A 24,541-nucleotide genomic window follows, 5' to 3' on the forward strand; every position below is an offset into this window, starting at 1 on the left:
CATTTTCAGAGGGACTTAAACAAGAATGTCTGACTCATGAAAATTATGAAAAAAAAAAATAGAAAATTTGCGTGAACATGAGTGGCATCAGCCGAGAGATTTGGGGCAACACTCTGGGGGCGGGCTCGGCCCTGGTGTCTACACTGGAGAGTGTTAGCATTTTTTCTCCCTCTACCCCACTTCCATCTCTCAGTCCAAAGGTTCTCTAAATGATCAAAGTGTTTTTTCCATGATTCACTTCACCGGAAGGCTGTGTATGTAAGAAACATGAAACAGTGGATCTCTCCCTACACAAAGAAGCTGGAAAACCGGTAGACTTCAGCTTAATTCGACCTTCTCTGCTCTTAAGTCCAGACACTTAATATCTATGGAGCAATTTTCACCTTTAGGGAAAGTACCCTGACAGCTTCTCCCTCACAGGGGCGCTGCCTGTGCCAACCAGTACCCTCATCCCATGGCCTTCATAATATGTGTTGGGGTTACGGTTGAAGGGATGAGAATGTTCTAGCAACATACATGTGTAAGCCCCCAGGATGGGTGCAGCTCAGTGCCTGCCTGCTGGGAGCTCTAGACAGCACTCTTCTGTGCCTCTGCCCTGGCCTCCTCAAGCAGGGTGCATTTCTACTCAGAACAAAGTTCCTGCTGTCTTGGCTGCTAAGTGGATTCTCATTTTGTCCAGATCATGATAACTGTCTTCTTCCAGGAGACATCCAGACCTTTTGGCTTAGGTTGAAAGCCAAGCACCTGTTTTTCAAAACCTACTTATTTCACGAGAATGCTTGGACACGGGACAGAAGTATTTGTATAATCCTGTGAATTTCTGTAAGAAAAGGACAGACTTCTGACAACCCTGCTTTATCAAGTGAACACAACCGGCAAGAAAGTGCTCCCTGGTTTTCTCTCATCCAGGGTCACATGGTGCCATATTCATGAGGAAGTGGGTGTTGACAGGCGCTGGTCTCAATTTTCAGTTTTACTTTAGGAAAACGGAGGCAGTATGCAAACTGCCTGGCCCCAATGCAGACCAACATGGCCCCAGCAAGGGGTTCTGCTTCCTGCATGTTTGACTTGCGTGTGAGGGAGCACCCAGGCTGTGACACATCTCACAAGGAGTGAGGCACGTTCATACAAATCTGTTTGTGTCTTCTGGGGCCTCTCATGATACGTGCTTTCTCTAACACAAATCATGACCAGACCATACCACCAACATAAGGCAGAGCGCACAAGAACAGGGCTTAGCCCTGAAATCAAAGGCTCAGGCCAGCGGGTCCCCCTTCAGGACATACCTGACCCTCCCAGGTAGAAGCCACAGTGATGGAGCTGTGTTGATGGCCTGGCTTAGCTGGCCTGCTTGGGTCAGAGGCATCAGGACCCGGCCTAGGCCTCACAGCCAAGAAACAGACTGGCCTGGGCCTGGGCAGAGCCTTTTGTCCCATCCCATAGCCAACTCCTAAGGAGACATGGTTTACATGTAACACACACACTTTCTGTGTCAGCTGAAAATTTCTTTATCTGTTTGTAACTGTTCTGTGGCTTTCATCACACCCTACGTTGACATTATTTGTATGTATTTCTTGCCTTCCTAACTACGTATCAACTCCCTTGAGGACAAAGATTTTGTCTTACTCATTTTAAAGTCCATGTAAAAACACACACACACACACACACACACACACACACACACACACTTTAATATATATAGTAGGTGATGAGCAAATCTATATAAGATGAACAAACAGGGTAAGAGACAGTATGACACTTAAATAAATTGCTCTGAAGAGTATTGTCTATAGAGCAAGCCAAAGTTTTCATTTTCCCCATTCTTAAGTAGTTCTTTGGTATTTCCAGCAGCATCAAATATTGGTTGTTTTCTCTCAATCATTAACTAATCCATTGTACAAACACTTACTAGGGCCCATGGTTAGTCATCATCTCAGCCACTGACATTCACTAAGCTGATAGCACTCAGGTTCTCTCCAATGCCCCTCCTTTAGGATCCAGGGCTGAGGGCCTGTGTATCCTCCTCTACACACTTCACCACCCAACAGAGCACCTGACATCCTGCTCAGCCTTTCCCTACTGCCACCTGGAAAGTCCAGGGGGAGTGGATGAGTTTCTGAGGCACCACACTGGAGCAATGGCTAACACTACTCATCAGCCAGACTGTAAGGAAAGGAAAAACTGTAGGTCAAGGAAGCTGAGATGAAGAGTGGAAAGGAGAGGAGATCGTGATCCCCAGCATCTGAGGAATTTGAGGGCAAAATCAGAGAAGAGTTAGTTAGAACCAGTCAAATAGTAGGATCTATATTTGCTTGTCCACCCATCCACTTATCTAACCACCTACCCACCCACCCATCCATCATCCACCCAGTGCACACTCATCCATCTATATCTCCATCATCCACACACCCACCCATCTGTCCATCCCTGTATCCACCCAACTACCCATCCATCTACCTAACTTTCCATCCACCCATCCATTATCCTGCCACCTATATATCATCCACATAGCCATCCATCTCTCATCCACACACCCGTTCATCCCTCATTGTGTGATGGATCCTCCCACCCATCCAGCCATCATTCATCCATCCACCCATCATCCAACCACTCTACTCTGTCCATCATTCACCCACCCATTCATCCTTCATCAACACACTCATCCATCCCTCATTGTGGGATGGATCCTCCCACCCATCCATCCATCATCCATCCACCCATCTATCCATGATTTACCTACCATTCATCCATCATCCACCCATCCACTTATCTATCCCACATCATCCATCGTCAACCCACCTGTCTATCCATAATCCACCCACTGTCCATCCATCATCTACCCTTCCACTCATCATCTACCCTACATCCATCTGTCCACCCATCATCCATCCAGCACACACTCGTCCATCATCCATTCCATCCATCATCCACACACTCCTCTACCCATCATCCTCCCAACATCCATCCATCATCCGCCCATCCACTCATCATCTACCCCACATCCACCTATGATCTGGCACTAATTAATGACAGGCAGAGCTACCATTCTAGGGCAGGCCAGCAGGTCCCCCTCCAGGACATATCTGATCGAAGCATCCATCCCTCATCTGCCCACCCATTATCCACCCATCCTCCATCAACCACACATCCACCTATCCATCTATCCATCATTCACCTCTCATCCATCCTCTACTCAATCCATCTGTGCACCCACCCATCATCCACTCACCTATCCATTCTTCATCCATCAGCATACATCTATCCACTCATCTATCATCCATCCTCCCACCCACCCACTCACCCACCCACCCAGTAGTTACTGAGTGGCCATGATGGGCTACCGCCTTTGCAAGACACTGGGGATAAAGTAGAAAACATGATAGTCTGTGTACCCGAGATGGCTGGATGTGGGAGCAGGGAGATGCCAGGGAGTGAGGAGGAGATCTTGCCATTTCATCAGTTTCTTGAAATAGGCCCAGATTCAGAATGAAATCCTTCCTGAAGTCCTTGAACCCATGGGGATGGTAGAGAAGCATAGGAAAGCACAGGCCAGCTGAGGAGCTGTAGGTGTCATCCCTTCCAGCCTGTCCTTCTCCTAGTCCCTGTGTGCTGACCCAGGAGGTTTCATGGTCCTCCCAACTCTGATTTTCAGAAAAAGTGCTCATAAGCCAGGTGTGGTAGTGTGTACCTGTAGTTCCAGCTACTCAGGAGGCTGAGGCTAGAGGATCGCTTGAGCCCAGGAGTTCAAGTTCAGCCTGGGCAACAGAGTGAGACCCCATCTCTTAAAGAAAAAAGAAATAAGTGCTTGTACACCAGAGGTGAGGCAGGACAGCTCACCTGCTCATGTTTCTGGGTTGGGGCCCCTGTTTCTGACCCTGAGTCCACATTTCTGCTTTTCCCAATGTAGGGCTGGTAGAGACATCTCTTTCTTCACACGGACCTGTGTTTCTCTAGCTTGGAACACACAAGCTCTATGGTGAAACCAGGGACAACAGTAGAAATCACCACCACCTCCCGAAGGTAGCACAGGCTGGTCAAGAAGAATGCAGGTCCTGCTCTCACACAGCTTGGGATGAAAGCCGGCTCTGACTCACCTACTGCCAGCCTGTTGCCTGTAGCAAGCTCATTAACTGTTTGCACTTGGAGTTTTCAACTGTGAAGTGGGACTGAAGTAGAACCCACCTCTTGAGAACTAAGAGATTAAATGGGACAACATACAGAAAGCTCAAACACCAATACCTAGTGCAGAGTTCAGCTCAGAAAAGCAGCTCTCAGACTAGTAAGTGCAATAATACCGTCTTAAACGATGACAACACAAGCGAGAACAAAGCGCGTCAGGCAAGCTCCTCGGCGCTTTACCTGTGTGCTGCTATTAGGGTTCCTAACACATCCACGTGGTGTGGGCACTGTGACTCTTGTACATGTTACAAACAGAGGCAACAGAGGCATGAAGAGGTGAAAATATCACGAGCCACTCACCAAGGGCCACTCCCTGAAATGAGAGGGTCCTCCCCCTGCCAGGCTGGCCTGCCCATGAGCTGCCTTCTGGCCTCTTGGTCCCCATCTAGAGCTCTTCTGACCTCCTCTTCCTTCTCCTACTGTGCGTGGGTCTCCATTTCCTTCCCTGAACTTTGCATCTGAGGTAAGTTTAGGAGTGGGAGGGAGGGAGGAATAGGAAGGAAAGGGTTGATCCAGCACAGGGTTTCAAAAGGCAATGTAGCTGGGGCCCAGAAGTAAACTCCACCCCACAGCTCCCCATATCTGCCAGGAGTGGCCTCGCTCACTCCCGCCACAGTCGGAAAAGATGGGAGATGCTGGGGTGGATTCCAGCCTAGTGCTGCTTCAACACGCAGTGCTGCTCCTTGCCCCAGGGTCCATAAACACTGGGGCCAATACGAATTTCGTGCATGCCACCTGAATGCCAGAGGACTGGGACTGAGCTTGTGATCTTGTCTTCATGTGTAGCCAAGAACTAGGTTAACCAGTTAACCACTACCTACTTCCTAACTATGCACACGTTCTGCTCCCTAAATCAGTTTGGCAGTTAACACATATATATTTTGAGACAAGGTCTTGCTCTGTCACCAGGGCCGGAGTACCATTATGGCTCACTGCAGCCATGACTTCCCAGGCTCAAGCAATCCTCCCCCCTAAGCCTCCCGAGTAGCTGGGACTATAGGCACTCACCACCACACTCAGCTTACTTTTGTAGAGAAGGGGTTTTGCTTTGTTGCGCAGGCTGGTCTGGAACTCCTGGGCTCAAGAGATCCTTGCCTGCTCTGGCCTCCCAAAGTGCTCGAATTGCAGGTGTGACCCACTGTGCCTGGCCGAATTTCTTAACATGATTTCCTTCTGCATCCATCCCCAGAATCCCAGATACCCCAGACCACTGGCCTTAGCTGCCTCAGTGACCAGACAGAACCTCGTCTGCCACTGCCTCAGTCTACCCCACATCAGGCCCCTGAACTTGGGGCTTCTTAGGCAGAGGTCCCTGACAGGATTCCGTATCTCTGCAAACTCTCTGAAATTTTATGAAAAAGTATGTGTGTGCAAACGTTTTTGGTGACAGATCATAAAAAGTTGAACTTCTGACACATTCAGACAATCTGAAAGAGATACAAGGGGTAGTAGAAAACCACTGCACGAGAGCCCAGAGGTGGAGCGATGACTTGGGCAGTCAGGAACAAAGGAGAGCTGAGGAGGGGGGACAGAGAAGAGGACGGAGAGCTGAGGGGTGAGGACAGAGAAGAGGACGGAGAGCTGAGGAGGGGGGACAGAGAAGAGGACGGAGAGCTGAGGGGTGAGGACAGAGAAGAGGATGAAGGAGACAGTGCTTTCTCCTGAACGCATACACGTGTATGCACACGCAGGCACGCCTACACAGGCATGCACATGCACATGCACATGCACACCAGCACCAGAAGCAGCTAGGCAAGCCTGAGCTCCTCCTGTCTTAGCTACCTTCCTGGGCACAGGTGACACTGGGGGAGGACCCAATGGAAAATGGAGCCAAAAAGCCCCAGAGAGCAGCCCTTGAGACCCCCAGGACATCCCCTGCCTCCTGGGCATCTCATTCCAACCAGGACAGAGCCTGGAAAGCAGAGGCTACAGTCCACTGTCTGTCCAACCTGCCCCACAAACATCCCCGTACCTAGTGATCTTCTAGGTGCTAATGACCATCCCACACTGTCACACCACAGTAAAAACCTGAGGTGAGAAGAGTGTGGAGACTGTCATTGACCCCAGTGTTCCCGGGCACTTCCCTGGCAACAATGCGCATCCCCAGTGGCTGATGTCTCGGCTCCTTCCACCAGAGATGCACCCACAGCCACACCATCACCCGGAACATGGACATCTCACTTGCCTTCCCCTCCGACACAGGGGAGAAGTGGTTTCGGGGAAAGGCACTGGTTCAATGAGCAGACACCAGCTAGAGGAGCTGGGTGAGGACAGAGGTTTACTCTCTCCCTCCTTAGCCAGACCGGGCATCTCAGGCACAGACTTCAGGCACAGGCCTGCTCCCGGATGGGGCCCGGGGCCTCCCCTACAACTTCCTTTATTCCTCCCCAGAGCTAGCAGTGGGCTTCGCTCCTGCTGCTCTGGAAGTCTTATTTCTGGTTCCCTTCTGTCTCTCTCTCTTTTCTGAGGTGTGTGGGTGCCCTGTCCTTTCCCTGTCTCAACCTCTCTCCCAGGCATCTCCTCAGTCTGCATCCCCAAGTCACACTTTCTCCCACACGCTCATCCTGAAAGGGTAGCAGACGGAGGCACGGGCATGCACTTGGTAAACAGTTCCTTTCCGAGAAGAAAAATGACATTAACTTCATGAAGTCAATGCTCAGATGGGCACCTCTCGAACCAGGGGCAATAATCCAGGTGACTGAACATGAAACATATTTAAATAAGTTTTAGTAACTCTAACAATGGGATATCAAGATGGCAAATAAAGTAGGGAATACAGGGATTCAACTTTTCATTCAGTACTTGGGGAAAAAAATCCTCAAAATGAAGAAATTATGTACAAAACAGATGCGCAATATGCCTACTTGAAACTTAACATTAAAAAAATTTATAAGGAGAAGGGCATGAAAATTTAATTTAATGTTCACCTTAGGTAATTTTGTGTCTTATTGTTCATAGCAATTACCATAAATCTGCATATCAATAAGCACGAACAGATGTCAGTTGTTACAAGTGCTTGCCAATCAGGTCTGTTAAAAAGTGACAGATGGGTGGTTATAGAACGTTCTCATAAGGCCTATTAGCACATTTGCAGGAAGTGTCTGCAGTGCGGACTGCTGGAGACTCAGCTTGGGGAGGAACCAAGTTCTGCATGGGTCTCTGTGGATGTAGCCAGCACACTTCCCAACTCCGGGAGCACCGCCAATTCCAGATTCTCAGACCTCCGATACGCTGTTTTTGCAAGTGTTTCCCCTCCTCTCCACTTGTGCCAGACACCAAGACACTCTTCTAAGAGAACAGATCTCAAATTGATAAAAGGAGAACTGCTTCAGGGTTTTAAGCAAATATTTGCACTCTACAATTTTATTGTTACCTTCAAAACTTAGACCAGATATTCTGGAAGGGACTATACTACTTGCTTTACTCAGAATCGGAATGAAAACGAAGCTGTTTCCTCCTGTTCATCAAAAGACACTTCCGCCGCAGCTTTAGAACCTCTGTAACTGGTGTAGCAACAATTCCTTAGCCTAGAAAAAAAAAATCCCCTCTAACAAAGAAAAACTCACTTGTGATAAACTCAAGATGTTTTTCAGGATGAAGGGAGGCAGCTTTCCTGTTACCATCCCTGAAGGCTTCCTCTCTAACAATGCGGGGGGGCCGTGAGACCACGCGGGCTGCAGCTGTGTTTACACAAACACACCTGAAGGGGCTGAGACAGAGCACGGTTTGCATCAGTGAGCGGATCTGACGCTTGGTTCTGCCACTTACTAGCTTAGTGCCAGCGGACAAGTCTGCTAACCCATCTAAGCCTCAGTTGCCTGCCTGTGCTATGGGCTACTTAGAGTTCCTACCTCATCAAGTTGTTGTGTTATTTAGGAATTCTGTATCCTGCTCGTTATGAGGTCACTGACTAGTGCTGTGATCTCACATTACTCATTTAACCTTTTCATCTTCCCCTTTTTCAACTGTAACATAGTAACGAAGTGATAGTCATGTCCTTAGCTTGCTATGATAAAAGGAGCTTTGCTAAACAAACAGGCAAAACACTACCGTAGCTTTTCTATTACGATGCTCATTTGAGTTGATAGTTGTTATAAACAAATGAAAGGCAGAGAAGACACTTTCTCTTATTCCCTTTCTCTGTCAAGAAAAATCCCAGCTCTTAGCCCAAACTCAGACCCCAAGTTTCTGAGATTTCAGAAATTCACTGAACAAATATCACAGCTGAGTGGGAAATGGACAAGTTTTTATTAGAAGTTTTAAGAGGGAAAATAAAACCAACCAACTTCAAGGAGGCACAAAAAGTAGATATAAATGCCTTCAGTTTATAAAGGTATGTTCCTAATCCATTTTCTGCTTCTAAATTCCATATTTAGTAAAGGTCCTCTTTTATAAACACCATAAAGCACACCTGAAGTTCTTTTTAGTTTGAGGGAAAAATGTTTAAGAGTTTTTGGGAAAGAAAGCATAGCCGATGTCTCATTCAATTTTATAGATGCAACTACTAAGTAACCAGTTGTCTAAAATGTCTATTTTTCCCATTTGGTTTTACTTTATTTTCTCCTGAAACTGAAAATGTTTTATCCATATAAATGTGGCATTTTAAACTCTAGCTATAAACCTCATATCCTGAAGAACAGACCAGTATGTTTTGAGAGCTGTTCATAACAAAATATTATTCATTTCTGAAATGATTTTTCACTTTTGGCGACAGTATTCCAGGCTGGACCACTTGAATTTTAGATGCAGAGATCATCATATATACATATATATCTATACATATATGTGTGTGTGTGTGTGTGTGTGTGTGTATATATATATATATATATATATATATATATATATATAAAAATGTAATACAGAAAAATTACATCTGAGTTGTTTATGTGTTCACTCTAAGTGGGACACAGTATCAATCACCCAATAAGCACTGTAACATCAGGTGGTGTTTGGGATAAATAACCTCTTGTTTCTTCAATCCCACTATCATACACTTTCTATTGTATTTGTTACATTTTATGTTATACAAACTATCTCCAAATCCCCAACAACTGATTTGTAAAGATACTGTCATTAGTTTAATGTTCTTTTGGTTTATACATATTGCTGAAGACAAATTTCTTAATTCAAAAACTGGGTATTTAACTTAAGCTCCACAGGGGATTTATGTCTGTTGAGTGATAAATCTATTCACTCATCCACTCAAGAATACTCATGAGCAGCTCTTAGAGGGGAGAGGGCTGAGTCTGACAGCCACCAGGCTATGCCCTCCTACAACACTGAAGAGTCAAAGAGTAGGGAGTATCCAGGAAGGTGAGGGCAGAGGGAGGGAGGGAAGGAAGGAAGGGGCTTTGAGGAATGTGGAACAGAGGTGCCCCTCTCACATTTGGGGAAGCTGGGAAAGCTCTCTTAGGAAGGAACCTCCATCACCCATCCACCATGATCACTGTGTAACACCGGTGCAGATTCATGGCAAGGACAGAGAGGCCATATAAACCTTCCTTCACCGGTAGAAAAAATACTCCAAATCGTAATACTTTAAATACGCATGAAGATGAGACCTGATGATCACTATAAATGCAAGGTATCCTTTACAGAGCCTGACAGCTACACCTTGAAGACAGAATATTCCATATACTCCGAATACTCCAAATGATGGTCGAGAATGGCCTGTCCAGCATTTGATTTCCTAGCCTGTGCGGACTTAGTGTGCTCAATTTTACACATTGAGGATTCGAGAAATGGATAATTTGGGAGGCTCAGAGCATATACAGATTGCCTTTAAATTAGCCATCTGCTCCTCGGCACCTTGTAAGGTGATCCAAGATACCCTGAGTTTTCAAATGAGCACGCAGAGTGCGCAGGCACTGGCATCCTGACCAGCGGCTGGTGCGGCACAGGCACATCCATCCTAATGAGAGGTGACAGGGCACGCTGTCCACCCAGGACACCACGTTTGGCGGCAGCCTTGGGACCCAGTGACCTGCTCTGCATAATTCAGCTGTGGGAGTGGGAAAGCCTGAGGCCTCCTCTAAGGAAAGCCCCTAATTTCGATCCCGGTGTCCATAGTGTTAGAAGAAAAGCAAATCTCCCATGGGCTGAAAGTGTGACAAATATTAGCATTTATTTTAGAGCTTGCAATCAGGAGGCTTTCTCTTTTAAAACACAAAACATCCCCTGAATATTTTACTTATCTCTCTCCAGTTCCTTTCATAGAATTAAAAGTAAATTAACCATTCAATGGGATTCTTAGCTCCAAGGCCAGCTTCCCAAACTGTGTAAGTAAAGATGCTGCTGAATGATTTAGCTATTTATCATTTCAAGTTATATTATTTCTAATAATCCAGAAGCGATGTTACAACAGAACCATGTGGCAGTGCCAACAGATTTAAAGTCCAACGATGATTTCAGAAGTATTTTTTTTTATTGCAGGCCAAGGAAGGCTGTCAGCTGATGAGTTTCCAGGACCCTCCGGCCACAACGGCTGGGCTGCCGATCACATAACACACCCAGGGAGAAGCCCCCTTGAAAGTTTTTCCAGATTCATTCAAGATGAAACAAACAAAAACAAAAAACCCCAAGGATACATATTAAAACACACACACACACACACACACACACACACACACACACAAACAGAAATGTGGAAAAAAGGAATTTTCATGGTGACAAAACAAGCAAGCTTCATTGTACACATGAAGGTTTCACCGCACTGAATCAGGGTGTCCTTGATTAAAACAAACCATGCTTGGTTCTAATATGCCAAAAACCCGTTCTTCTCCTCGCCCTCTTCCCCCACCTTTTTGGAATCAAACAAGGAAAAGGCTCTCTGACCGTTCCTCATGGCAGGTTAATGGGCACCTGTGTTCTGATTTATTGCGCCCACTGCCTTCCCTGGCCCTGTGTTAGGTAGGGAAATCAGCACGGAAGGTGGCTCGGCAGGAGTGACCTTTCGCTAATCACTGCACCTCAGTTACTACTGGCGCAGCTCATTAGAAGAAGGAATCCTTCAACGAGCTGGCTTTCAAACACAGTCACACTTTGATTTTTTCGAGAACAAAGATTATACTTTCACATAAAAGCTTCTGATGCACAATTCTGTCAACTGGGGCACTACAATAAAAAAGGCACCCTGTTAATTGTCTGTCGTTATCAAGGGGCTGCAAACCGAATCAAAGATAGGCCTGCAATCCTGCCTTTCATTATGGAGGTCAGAACATCTTTACTGACTATTATTCAGATTTTAGAGGGGAGTCAATCATTTGGCTGCTCTAGATACAGGAATCTGGCTGGAAAGCCCCCAGTAATCAATCTTATTTATAAAAACAACAAATGACTAGAGAGTCATTTGTTGATCCAGTCATAAGTTGATATAGATGCCAAGCGGGATTTCTCATCCCCTTCATTCTACAGCTGTCACTCATAGGGAAGGTGGGCAGGTAACCTAAGAGGTAGCAGAGACAGATGAGAGCAGGAGGTTCCAATGTAAACACCTAAGACAGAAAGCTAACAAGTTTCATGATCACTCTTGGTTCTCTTCCCCTGCTGCTTCTCTTTGCCCTGAGAACCACCCCCAAGTTCTGACAATGGCATAGTCAAAAGGAGAGGCGTGCTTCCTGACTTACCTGCCATTTGTTGAATGCCACTGAACGCACCCAGGTTGCTGGAGGAGGTGGCCTGCTGCAGGAGCTGTGGATGAACACACAAGTGCAAAGTCAGGGCAGGGTGGAGAAGGTGAGAGCACAGTCACTTCCTCATTAAATTGGGGACAAATTCGGTTTACTTTGCATTTACAGAGTTGGTTGCTCCTGCCTACTGATGGGCTGAAGGTCCCAGAGCTGGGGCTGTAAATCCATATTCATGTCTAATCTCTATTCAGAAACACAGACACTGGGGAAACTCACTAACACTGCTGCCTTAAAACAATTAATCAATTTACTCTTTTTAACAACCAGGTGTTAAATCTATTGAAACCAACATAGCGTGACTAATGATTTCTCTCTGTAGTCTAGCAGTTACCATAACTCATCTCTGTCAATCAGGGTCCATTCCCTCCCTATCTTCTACTTTCCAGCACCGTTCAGCTTTCTTCACCCTTCATCAGAAGCACATGGACTCACTGACTCCGGTGCCAACATGAAGATCATCATGGTAACTACTAACATAAATGCGTCTATTCACAGCCGTACAGCTGCAGCCCCTACTGTATGACCACGCAAATGGGCAGCAGTTTTAAAAGTCTTCACTGCAGAGAGAAACATACAGCTTGTCAAAACTGAGAATTGTCTGGTGCTATGTACGTCGAAGTCACGCATTGTGAATGTCAATCTTCAAAAAAATTAAACTACTTGTGAGAAAGTCTGTTTTCCACTAGTGCTTTCAGGGATGCATTTTTCCTGCCATGCAGAATGAATGGGTGCCACGAGAGAAAGGCATGGCGCCCCCGGAGTGCAGCTGCACTTGTCCAACTCGGCTGAACCACAGGTTAACTGAGGTGAAATACAGAGCGCTGGGCTCTGCTATTCTTTTCGGTAAGGTAGATCAATACAAAAACATACAGCCGTCTCCTGTATTCAACTGTACATGGATACCAGGAGCACAGATTTGTCACATTTATTGTTGAGATACTGTTGTCATACTATGTGCTGCGAGGGACAAGGTTAACTCACTATTTTAGAAATAGCTTTCAGAGCCAGGTGTGGTGGCTCACATCTGTAATCCCAGCACTTTGGCAGGCCAAGGCAGGTGGATCACTGGAGGTTAGGAGTTCAAGACCAGTTTGGATAACATGGCAAAACCTCCATCTCTACTAAAATTACAAAAATTAGCTGGGTGTGGTGGCACATGCCTGTAATCCCAGCTTTTCAGAAGGCTGAGGCATGAGAAGTTGTTTGAGCCTGGGAGACAAAGGTTGCAGTGAGCAGAAATGGTGCCCTTGCACTCCAACCTGGGCGACAGAGTGAGACTTCATCTCGGGGGTGGTGGTGGGGGGGAAGCTTTCAGCATTTATTTGGGGCTCTGTGAAACAATCTAGAGCACTGTTCCTCTGGGGAAGTCCAGGTCTTTGCAGCTTGATATGAAAAACCTACACGTTGATCTGACTCAAAAATGGATCTCAAGTGAGGTAAAAGCACCAAGCAGTGTGAAATTACCAGTGGCGGATTCCAGCAATCCTCAACCTTTTTGGCACCAAGGACCAGTTTTGTGGAAGACAGTTTTTCCACAGACAGGGGTTGCGGGAAGGTTTCGAGATGAAACTGTTCTACGTTAGGTCATTAGATTCTCATAAGGAGCAAGCAACCCAGATCCCTCGCCATGTGCAGTCTACAGTAGGTTCGTGCTCCTACAAGCATCTCTTGCTGCTGCTGATCTGACAGGAGGTGGGGCTCGGACGGTAATGCTCACTCGCCTCCCCTTCCCTCCTGCTGTACAGCCCTGTTCCTAGCAGGCGATGGACTGGTACTAGAACCCGGCCCAGGGGTTGGGAACCCTTGGCTGATTCAACCTAAGCCTCAGGTACAATGATATTATGGGACTTCACACTAACAGGTAGTAAAACCAAACAAAGTCTGTGTTCACTCATCCCTCTCGATTCCTTGCCCACACACATACTCTCCCACACACAGAAAGAAGAAGAGAGTGAGGAAGACAGAGTGGGAAAAGCTAGGGACTGTCCATTGTAGTAGCAAGGCCTTATTTGGTTAGATTTGTTATGTTTGCATTCTCTTAGGCTTATCAACTCCAACTTCCTCCTCATATTCAATGTTTTAAATTTTTAAAAATTAAGCTAGCTGTGAAGATATTTTGAGGCGTTAACAACACCTATTGAGGTAAGTGGAAATCCCAGAGTGTCACTAAACCACCACCCAGGATTATTGCCATGGATAACCTCTGATGAGCCAGGGTCAGAACCTATCACTCAAGGCAGCCAAGGGCTCCTTCAGAGAAAGGGCTTTTCAACTGCAAGGGAGGAGAACAAACATGGCCAAGAAAGAATCACCCGCAGCAGAGGGAAATGCAGTGAGAGCATTTAACAACATGTTTCTATAAAGGAGGCTGAGATTTACTGTCCTTCATGTAGAGAAATAACTTGCAGATATGGTCCCCAAAACATGTGCCTGAGACTTCTGTGAGCTGTGGGGCATAGGAGATGTGCTAGAAGACAACAGTGTACATGTCTCTGTTTTCAGAAATGGTGGATGGGAAGCTGGACTCTTATCGAGAGTATGGGAAGGTGAGCGTGATGTCAGCCTCGGACAAAAATTCTGGCGCATATAATTAAACCAAGTGTCTGTGCACATCCGAACAGCTCACATTTGTGGAAAAACAAATCACAGTCAAGCTAGACTCATTTTTTAAAAGCAATTTTTAGACTGATAAGTCAAGAAAACAATGGCAGAGCAAATACAGATTTCAGCAAGACAGCTGACAGAATCTCTCCTGGTATCTTCATAAAAAGGTAGAGAAATGTAGAGAAAGTGATGGTAAGCGGAGCCAATGCTTTTGCTAAGAGAGAGGAAGACAGGACAAGGATGCTTCTCATTCATTAATCAAATATATACTGAGAGCTATTATGTACCAGACCCCACTGGGCACTGAGGGTGGGGCAGCTAAAAAGACGAAAGTAACCCACAGCAGCCCTCAGAGTCCTCAAAGAGGCTGTATGGCCAGCCGGCAGGATACACAGGACTGAAGTCCCATGGGCCACAAGAAGCTGGTTAATTCTGGGTTAAGTTACTTAGCTTCTTTGAGTTTCCCTTTCCTCATCTGCCCCATAAGCAGGATAATCTCACCTTTCAATGTAATAGGGAAGATCATTTGACAAAACAGCACAGCTTCTGCTACAAAGTAAGCTAATGGGTGATAGGATCCCAAGAGGGAGAGTTAAAATGTAAAATGACAGAATTAGGACCCATGACCTGTGGGGTGTACACACGCACCCTCTCAGAGGCTGGAATCAAAGGCCCAAACCCACAATATGAAAATATATTAATATATGTGAAGTCTAGCACTTATGTTCCAAAGCAGAAAAATGGGGTAGAAGAGCACAATTCAGCAGGAATTCAAGTAAAGATAAATCTTTATAGTACTGGCTGCCTTCCAGCCCACATCTGCCATGGTTACTACAAATCCCAGTCTCAAGCTCCAGTCAGAGGCCCTAAGTCCACACTAGGGGTTACTACTGCGTTCTGTTCAGATCTTGCTGGGGGGACTGTCTTAAATTCTGGTCACTGTGTTTCAATAAAGATACTGACAAAGTGAAAAAAAGGAGCATGAAGAAATCATGACCAACCAGAAAGCTCAAGTTCAGATACCATGAGATGTAAGGAATGGCTGAAGGAAATGCGTCTGCTGGGCTTGAAATAGAATAGAATTTTGTTGGTTTCAAATAAATGAAGTAAGAAACACTTGATTTCACCAATCAGGTTCCACCGCGAAAAGCCAGGACAGTAGACTAGAGTTCCGGGAGATTTCACCGGAAGTCCTGCTGGGGCCCGACACTGATCTGACATGGATGAACCCAGCGGCCTCCCTATCCTTAATCATCAGCCGCCTGTCTTCTGACCCAGGGTGTTGGGGTACCTTTCAAACACTGGTTAGAAGTTTAGCCTGTGGGACTTTGCCCAGCCTACATCAGTCAGGAATTCAATTATTCCTGTTCTTAATGGAATCAGTCTAACTTGGAAAAATATCCTGCATAAATGCTGATTTCAGTAATTCCCCAAGACTGAAAATGTAATGAAAAAGAATGCCTCAGCGTAGGGAGGGAAAAGGTCAGTCTGCAGAGTTTCAGCGGGTGAGGACCCTGCGGGCACTGCCCAACACTTACCGCCAGATACTGCGGGGTGAGTCCGCCCAGCCCCGTCAGGTTCCCCCAGGTGGCAGTGTTGAGCTGCTGCATCTGCTGAGCGAGCTGCTGCTGGAGGCGCCTTTGCTCTTTGTCCTTCTGAGTGTCAGCAAACTTCACCACGATAGGTGAAGAGCAGCCCTGTGGTCAGACACATTGGAAAGTGGAGAGGGGGTTACAGGCTGGCGGAATCCGCTCACGACACTCAGCACCGGAGCTACCTTTCTGCACTAGCCTGGAGCACATGGAATGGGCTGAAATGGTTTACAATGGTTTGATATTCCTCCTTCTTCTCTGAATAGTACCATCAACAGAAAAATCCAGACATTGCCAGTGGTTTCTTTGAGGGATCTGGTGATGGGTGAATTCACCAGCTTTCTTGCTCTGATTAGTAACAGCCTCTCCTCTCTTCCTGTGTCTTCCTTCAATCTTGCAGGACCTCCTTACAAATAGACCTTACTGAGGTTCTTTAATGGAGCTTCACGGTTTCATCGTCTTAAAGACAGACTTGGCTTTGTGTGTCTGCCCGTGTCCATGGGTGGACAGAGGACAAAGGGGAGAATTTGTAATGGGAATGGCCATATTTCTCATTCATTCATCTTTTTACTCTTTCCAATTTTCAGTTATGTACCTGTGAACTTTGTGATTGTGAAAATCCTATTGACCCAGCAATAATAGGGAGAAGGGCTTCATTTTAGCTCTGTGGATGAGGGCAGGAGATATCCAGAGAAGACAGGCATTCTCCAGAGTAACCGTTCACGTTTTCAGAGAGGCCTCTTCCTTCAGCACACCTGTGCTACCCGTCATCACGGGAGCTGGTGCAAACCCAAAAAAACAAAAGCACGTTCTAGCCAAAGGAGACAGCCTGTGAACGGCAGACAGAGGAGTCCAGGGGCTTCTTTCCCTAACGAACCTCCCCATTCTAGCAGCTTCTTTCAGTTTTAATTTCCTTTAAAAGGCAAGGAGTAGGGGGTAGTGAGAAAGAAATGGCCAAAGGTCACAGAATTCACTTTTAAGCTAGTTAAAATCATCAGGGAAGATAATAGCCTGACACCTCAAGCACGAAGACCTCCTTTCCAAAGCACCTTTCCAACACTTGCCACTTGCTAAATAACTCAGCAGCAGTCTCCCCTGCTTCCCTAGCCTCTTCTCCTCCTTCGTGTGGCTTGCCTACACATTTCATCACAATTAAAGCTGTTCAGTTTTGCTGAGGTATAAAGAAGTAATTCTACTCAAGTGATTAAAGTAAAAACTTTTATTGAAACTCAGCATGATAATAGACCTCTCTCTCTCTCCTCTCAGAACGTTATATTCCTATTTAAATGAGCTTCTCTGTTCCATTCCCTTTGGGTCATGTTTCTTTTTTCTGGAAAACAAACGCATTTTTTTCCTTATCACCTTGGGTAGTTACTGGGGATGCAGTTCTGAATACATGAGGATATCATGTCTGTTAATAAAAAAACGTGAGAAAAATGAGATGAGTATTTCAGTGTTCAGCTTCTAGCCTATTGGTCTTCAGCTCTGGTAGGCAGTCATGGTACAGAATGTTAAATGTTAGTAAACTGCACAAAAATCCTATTTCCATCATTTAAAAAAATCTGTAATTCATTTTTCTGTATCTGCTCCATGTTTCAGTACTTTATCACTTTAAAGAGAGCAACATAAGTTTAAGATTATGTAGAGAAGGGGTTTTGCATGGAAAAGGGTTGTTACTGTCCCATTGACTTTGTTCCATAACAAATTACAGCATTTCTCCTAACAGAGTATCTTCCTAAAAGACTAAAAAATGATATAAAAGTAGAAAATTAGGCCTATGATTATAGCTTAAAAACGATTTACTTAAACCATGAAAAACAGGGAAGAGAGAGAATAAAGGCAAGTGGAGAAATAGAAGGCACAATATAAAATTGTTTGTAAGACCTTTTTCTTTCAACATTCACATCATTGTGAATTAAGTAATACATCTTGTTTAAAGATGTATGCCAGAGTCCTGGAAATAAGGTAACTAGTTAAAAAAATAAACAACATTAGTCCAACAATTATGACTGCATAATACATATTCCATTTAAATGTCAATTAAAAAAAAAACTAAACAAGAAATTTAAGTGTCAGAGGGCCCCTCTGTGTAAGCATGGATGTCCAGTTTTAAAAACAAGTATACCCAATTTGGTTTTTAAGTAACACAGATATTAATAATAATAAAAGATGAAGGGCTTAAGAACAAATATGCCCCAGTGGTCTAACAAACTCTTTCCATTATGGGAGCCTACTGTTTCTCAGCCTGGCTCATGCCCAGTTCTGCTTTATGATCCCGAGTACTCCTTCTACAGGAACACAGGGAACGTGGTCTCCCACGGGTTCTCCATGGCTCCAAGAGCATTACTGGGGGTCTCCACGGGAAGGAATGGGGACAGCAATATTTCTAACAGAGGTGAAAGAATTGAAGTTAAAAAATATTATCTCAAGTGAGGCCAATTTGGGTACAAATCACTAAATTACAAGAAATAAAAATAAGAATGACTGCATATATGGAAGATAGAAACACAAGATTTTTTTTTTTTTTTTTTTTTTTGCCCCGACAGCATTTCCATTTTAATCTTCAAACTGAATTGAAGATTAAAATGTGGCTGGAAATCAGGCTAATCCACAGGAATGGAACAGCCTCAGTAAGAGAAAGAGGGAAGCAAAACACCATCACATGTGTAACTGCATGTCAGACAAGATTAGCTTCCTAGACATTCCAAATCCTGCTCATTATCTCCTATCGTGCCCGATTTTCACCTGAGTTTGCCTTCAGGTAGGGCGTTGTGAGTGTCTTAAAAATGCATTGCACTGAAAGGAAAACACATTGATTATATAAGATATGTTAGGAATATCAAAGTCAAGATGAATGTTTGAAAAAGACAATAGGCTTTGCAATGCTGGTATCACAAGTCAGAAAAGTACAGTCAACACTGAATGACAATGCCATGCACACTCCTTCCCCCCTTTGCACCCACCTTTCGATTCACTATAAAAAAAGTTGCCCACAGAACATGACGCATACTGATCACTTGGCTCCCAGCATGCTTTGGGAGATGCAGCATTGCAAAAAACAAACAAAAACAAACAAACAAAAAATAAAACCCCAACAAAACAGGGGTAAAACAGAAGCTCAATCCAGAAAAAAGTTTTCTGCATATTAAATAAAATTGAAAATATATTTTTCCAAAATATAAAAACATAGCTTCAGATAACACCACAAGGCCACCTCCGGAAAAGATCACCCATACACAAAGATACAGTATACATAATACAGCAGAACATGCACTCCCAAATGATTCTATCAGACAATACAGAAGTAACGGCATATCACTCTTGGAATGCTTTTGTGCAAAATTCTGAAAGGCCATGACCCAAATCACAGACTAAAAGTATAGAGCCATCTATCTATGTTTGTGGGCGTATATCCACACCTGGGTATTCACCTTCCCCTAAAGCCATGATCTCTCATTAGGAGACCACATTTGAGCCTTTATTATGTTTCTTAGTTATTGCTCATTTTTAGGAAGGAGACAAATCCTATTTTCCAAATTTGCATTTACACTGTTAAATGCAGTGGGAGAAATAACAACTTTCTCCAGCAGTCTTCATGTAAAAACACAATGCTGTTTGACTAGATCAAAAGTAACTTGACGGTGTACAAAAGAAAGAACCCTGGGACTTAGCACAGGGCAAGCAGCAATTTGGGGTGCGGGCTGTTACTGTTTTATCCACACTGACCCCAGGGTGGGGAACATATTTGATCCTGTAGGTCTAGAATGACACTTTGCTTAAAGTGCTCACAATTTTACACCTCAGGACCCGTGCCACTGCAATAAAAGGCTCAAAGAAATAACTGGAGAGCAAGTGGAAGGTTTTACTAAATGCATTTCAAGTCATTAGGGGAAAAATGTGGGGGTGAGGGAGAGGGAGAGGGAGGGAAAGAGAGAGAGAGAATGAGAATGAGAATGAATGAATAAAAACTGAGATGGTGAAAGTTTACATCTGTGATTGTCATGTGAACAATCCACACAGGAGAGAATTGCTTTACCATTCCCCATCATTTGCACAAAGAAAACAAAGAAAGGGCAGATGATACAGTACCTCCATGGTCTGAGACTGATGCATGGCTTTGATTGCATTCTGTGCCATTGCCCTTGTAGAAAATGTGACAAACGCACAGCCTGTGGGAAACAAGGGGACAGGGAGCAGGAAAGACAAAAAACAACAAGACAAAAGGGTTGGACGCTTGTTAAACCAACACAGTCTACGAGAACTGCCACAAGACGACACTGTTCTCAGTAGTACATAAAAATAAACAACTTCTCTCTTTGGTTTTATCTTATTTTGCTTTTTATTCACAGTGCTGACTTGCTAATCTGACCAAAGCAGAAAGATGTATTTATTTATTAGTTTATTTTTTTTTTAATGGAAACTAGGGGAGGAAGTTGGGTACTGTTTTTAGCCACAGGGTTTGAAATCAGCAAGATCTAGTTTGCATTTTCTAAAATAAAAAGTTGCTATTTTCCATTTTCTCCTTGACTGATGATTTTTACTGAGGGCATCCACACATGAGGGCTTTGCATTTCAAATTTTGTCATTGATTTTTAAAGGGACAAATAAGGAAATCCTCACACCAAGAGCAAATTAGCAAATAAATTTCAAGAGCTCAAAATGTCAGCAAATAAATGTATCTAATACCTTCTAGGTAGCTTAAAAAAATATATATGTATAAATATAAATTGTTGCTATGCAAATACAAACAAATATACCAAATCTGTTACAAACTATTTAGTAATTACTAATTATTAATAAAAACAAATGCTGTACTACTCCGAGAATATTCAACACTGCTATAAAGTAAAATGTAAAAAAAAGTGCACTGGCATTTATTTGCATAAAATCTTCATGACTTTTGAGACTTGTGAATTTCTGAAACATATCAAAGATTTGACCTCAAGTCTAACATACACAAGACAATGCACATTTCTCTGAATATGTACCGGGAGACCAGTGAAACTTTCCATGCCTGTTTTTTCTTGTGCTGTAAAATGACTAGACTCTGTAGTGCCTGTTCCTGCTCCTTGTACCAGTGCTGGCCACCATGCAGGTCACTGTTCCAACTACACGGCTCATTGCCCTTTTCACTAATAAAAACACTGCCTTCTCAAATTTACATTTTATTCATCGTGTACCCTTGGGCTTCTTAGAGAAAAAGACTGTGAAATTAATGCAGATTCAGGCTGATATTTTAATAAAACCATAGCACACTAAAAGGTTAGCTAAAGCAACGCAGACTTATTTCACTTATGATCTCTAATGGCTTTAAAAGTGCATTGATTTTCAGCTTCTTTAGCCTTGCACAGTTTGAACTTAGGTATCAGAGAATAATTTAGTGTTCCACTCAATTTCCTCAAAACATTGTTATTACTACTTAAAAGATCTCCAAATGAAGCAAATCTAAACACTGAGAGGCTGAAGCCTATTGTCATTTCAGAGTGAATGCATGAAAAGCAGAATTCTGGCATCAACAATGCGAGATTGTTGCCCCTGTGGCCAATAAGCACAATAGAACATTCTGCATTCCAACAACCAGCAGATTGTTTGGTTTATGTAAATCAATTTGTAAGCCATAAAATATATTTTCTTCTTTTTTGCTCTGCACGAGTACCTGGTGAGATTATCAAGTCAATACTGTCATAGCACCTTTTAATCAAACAGCAGTAAGAGAAAGCAATGCTTGCCCGTTACCCCCAAAGCACAACGACATCCAGTCATGAAAATAAGTCAATGCATTTTTTTTTGCATCATGCTATAATTTTTAACATACGAAAAACTCTCAGTGCATGAGAAACTCATCTCATATTCGCCTCTTGGCTAAGCTGGCTTGAAGAAGCCTGAATGACGTCCAGCTCACGGTCAATGCTGAGCTGTCTCGTGGTTTTCCGACAACACAGCAGCTGATGAAGCTTACTATTTGAACACACTACCTGTACTAAGACTGACTGGAGCTTCTTTCACCCATAAAAGCAATTTAGTGGCCTTCTCTAAGGCAGCTAGATGATGTAAGTGTGGGACAGAGGACAGGACCTCCACTGGCTTCCATACTGATGCTGAGCTCTGAGATGATCCAGTCCAAATGTGCCATCTGTTTCCAAGTAACATCTCTTCAGAAGCATTTTCATCATCTCTGGCATTATTAACAGAGGAATTACACTAAAAGATTTTTATTTTTCCACTTCTTATCTTGAAACTACAATGGAGGAAAAAGCAAATCATCTACTGGAGATAGATTTGAAACCAAGCAGAGCCTGGACTAATTCTGCTTTTAATAGTTAAAAAGACTGCTGCATTCACTTCGTTTGTTTTTCTTATCCAGCACCATGTGCCAAACTGAGTTTCCAAATGGAGGTTAAAAATGTGTAAGAAACATATAAAATGTCAACAAAAATCAATAAGGCACAGTTTATGCATTTGCCACAATTTCATATAAGCAGAACTTTTTAAAGTAACTTAGTGAGAAAGATACAGCAATTATCAGGTCTCAGAAGAAAAGCATTACCAATAGAACAATACAATCCTGTTCCTAGAAACTCAAATCACTGCCCTTTCCTCTAACAAACCTGCAATTAAAAGCCTGACTGACGCTTCTAATTATGCAACCCTTACCCCACCCAAAAAATAATCTGACACATCGGAGGACTTCTTTAATCTTTTAATTCTATTGGCAGTGATGCAGTAAGAGAAACTGTCTCCTTAGGGGCTTCTGTCAAGTTCTGCACTGTGTGCTGTGTTCAATTACTTGAGAAAAATATTAAGGTGTCATTTATAAAGTAGGAGAGCGTGTTGAAAAATGTCATTCTCAGTGTCACTCTGGATGAAGTCAAGCAACTTCAGAGTCAAATGTTTCTTGCAATGGTAGCTTGTTAACCACTGTTATTTCTCTAAAACAGGAGGTCATGGTAAATCCTACGGATAGATGTTAGTTTTCAATACCAATGAAAACACACTGGTGGCTTTATGATTAGGCCTCCAATCTATGGCTTTAGACTAACACAGGATTACCTAAGTCCCTACCATTAAGACTGGCTGCTGGCTTTTTCTGTCAAGCCTAACAGAAGGCTTTCCATCGTTCAGCAGTAACTTGGGTTTTAACTGTCCCTCTCTTCTACTAAACATGTGCTTCTGGGTGCAGTGGTGTTCACTGGGTCTTTACAAGACAATGGCTCTAATCTTGTAGGGACAGCCCTTAACCATTCTAGACTGTTGAATGCCATGTCTCAGCAATTGTCTCTTTGCCTACTGACCAAAATGCCGGAGAAACAAGGATGGGGGAAAAAAGATACAGGTATTAAAATAACGAAGCCACACTTCTTTCTTTTTTGGTGGGGAGGGATTCTGGTAAGATAGTATGTCTATTACTGTCTGAAAACCTCCACATATATAGTAGCAAAAAAAAAAAATCTGTAAATTTGGCCAACCTGCAATTTACCTTTGCAATTATTTATTATCTCTGCTTTCAGAATGTTAGGGATTGGCAACAGAAATGAAAGGAGCTGCATTCCTCTCATTTCAGTGAGGATGCCTTCTTGCTGCTAAAACAGATAAATGATTGACTGGGGAAAGGTTTCTCAAAGTAATTTCCTCCTACAGACAAGATCTAAGGAAAGCACGTAGCCCTGTCACAGAGAAGATTTTGGAACACATCTATTACACTTGTCATTTCAATTGAAAGGATATCTTAACTCAGGTGTTCCACCTTTTTTCTCAGCTGCAAGAGAACTGAGAACTAGATGAATTCTTGCTCTGCACCAAAAAAAAAAAAAAAAAAAAAAAAAAGAAAAGAAAAGAAAAGAAAAGAAAAGTACAGGTACTTTTAAAAGCATGAACAATGCCAGGGCCTCTTGCTTTCTGTGCTACTTCTTTGAAGAAGGTGTAGTAGCCGCTATACTTCAAGTGAAAGAAGTATAACTTAACTCGTGTAGTACAAAGGAGATTTTAACCTATGGAAAACTTCTTTATAAATGCCTAGTCAGCCAAAGAAAGATCTGAATGCAGCTGGTCATGGTAACATAAACATATGTTACCCATATAATCTTGGGGCATAAAAATTAATACTCTGATGTGCCATCGCTGATGCTGGGTTACTTCATTTAAAACTGACATGCAGACATCATTCATTTATGACATGTGAGGCTGGGTACAGACTGGAACCTATTTAATACCTGACAAAACCTCATCACTGAGGTAAGATTGGAAGATTGTATTTGGAACAAGATGGCAAATGCAGTCAGGAGTCTAGGGGGCATGCCATGAAAGTTCCCACACATCTGAATGTTTAGGTACTGTGTGGGCAGAGCCAAAATGTGTGAAAAATGATTCTGTGTACATGTTTGTTGTTGTTGTCTTGAGACTGCATCTTGCTATCTTGCCCAGGCTGGTCTTGAACTCCTAGGCTCAAGTGATCCTCCTGCCTCAGCCTCCCAAGTACTA

The 24,541-nt window shown here is 43.7% G+C and overlaps 1 protein-coding gene across 33 annotated transcripts in view; it reads right to left on the minus strand.

Moving 5' to 3' along the window:
- Window positions 1–24,541, minus strand: part of CELF2 (CUGBP Elav-like family member 2) — an 854,288-nt gene that overhangs the window by 52,036 nt on the left and 777,711 nt on the right. For 31 of the 33 annotated variants that reach the window (XM_074405050.1, XM_074405048.1, XM_074405046.1 and 28 more), the window contains 3 exons: window positions 20,153–20,232; window positions 16,010–16,168; window positions 11,805–11,868 (listed from right to left, as the gene is read on the minus strand). In XM_074405050.1, coding sequence (XP_074261151.1) covers window positions 11,805–11,868; window positions 16,010–16,168; window positions 20,153–20,232 — 303 coding nt within the window. The remainder of the gene's footprint in view (window positions 1–11,804; window positions 11,869–16,009; window positions 16,169–20,152; window positions 20,233–24,541) is intronic. The other 2 variants (XM_039478525.2, XM_074405068.1) reach the window with 1 other exon arrangement.

The sequence above is a fragment of the Saimiri boliviensis genome, chromosome 8, assembly GCF_048565385.1.
Source record: "Saimiri boliviensis isolate mSaiBol1 chromosome 8, mSaiBol1.pri, whole genome shotgun sequence".
NCBI lineage: Eukaryota > Metazoa > Chordata > Mammalia > Primates > Cebidae > Saimiri > Saimiri boliviensis.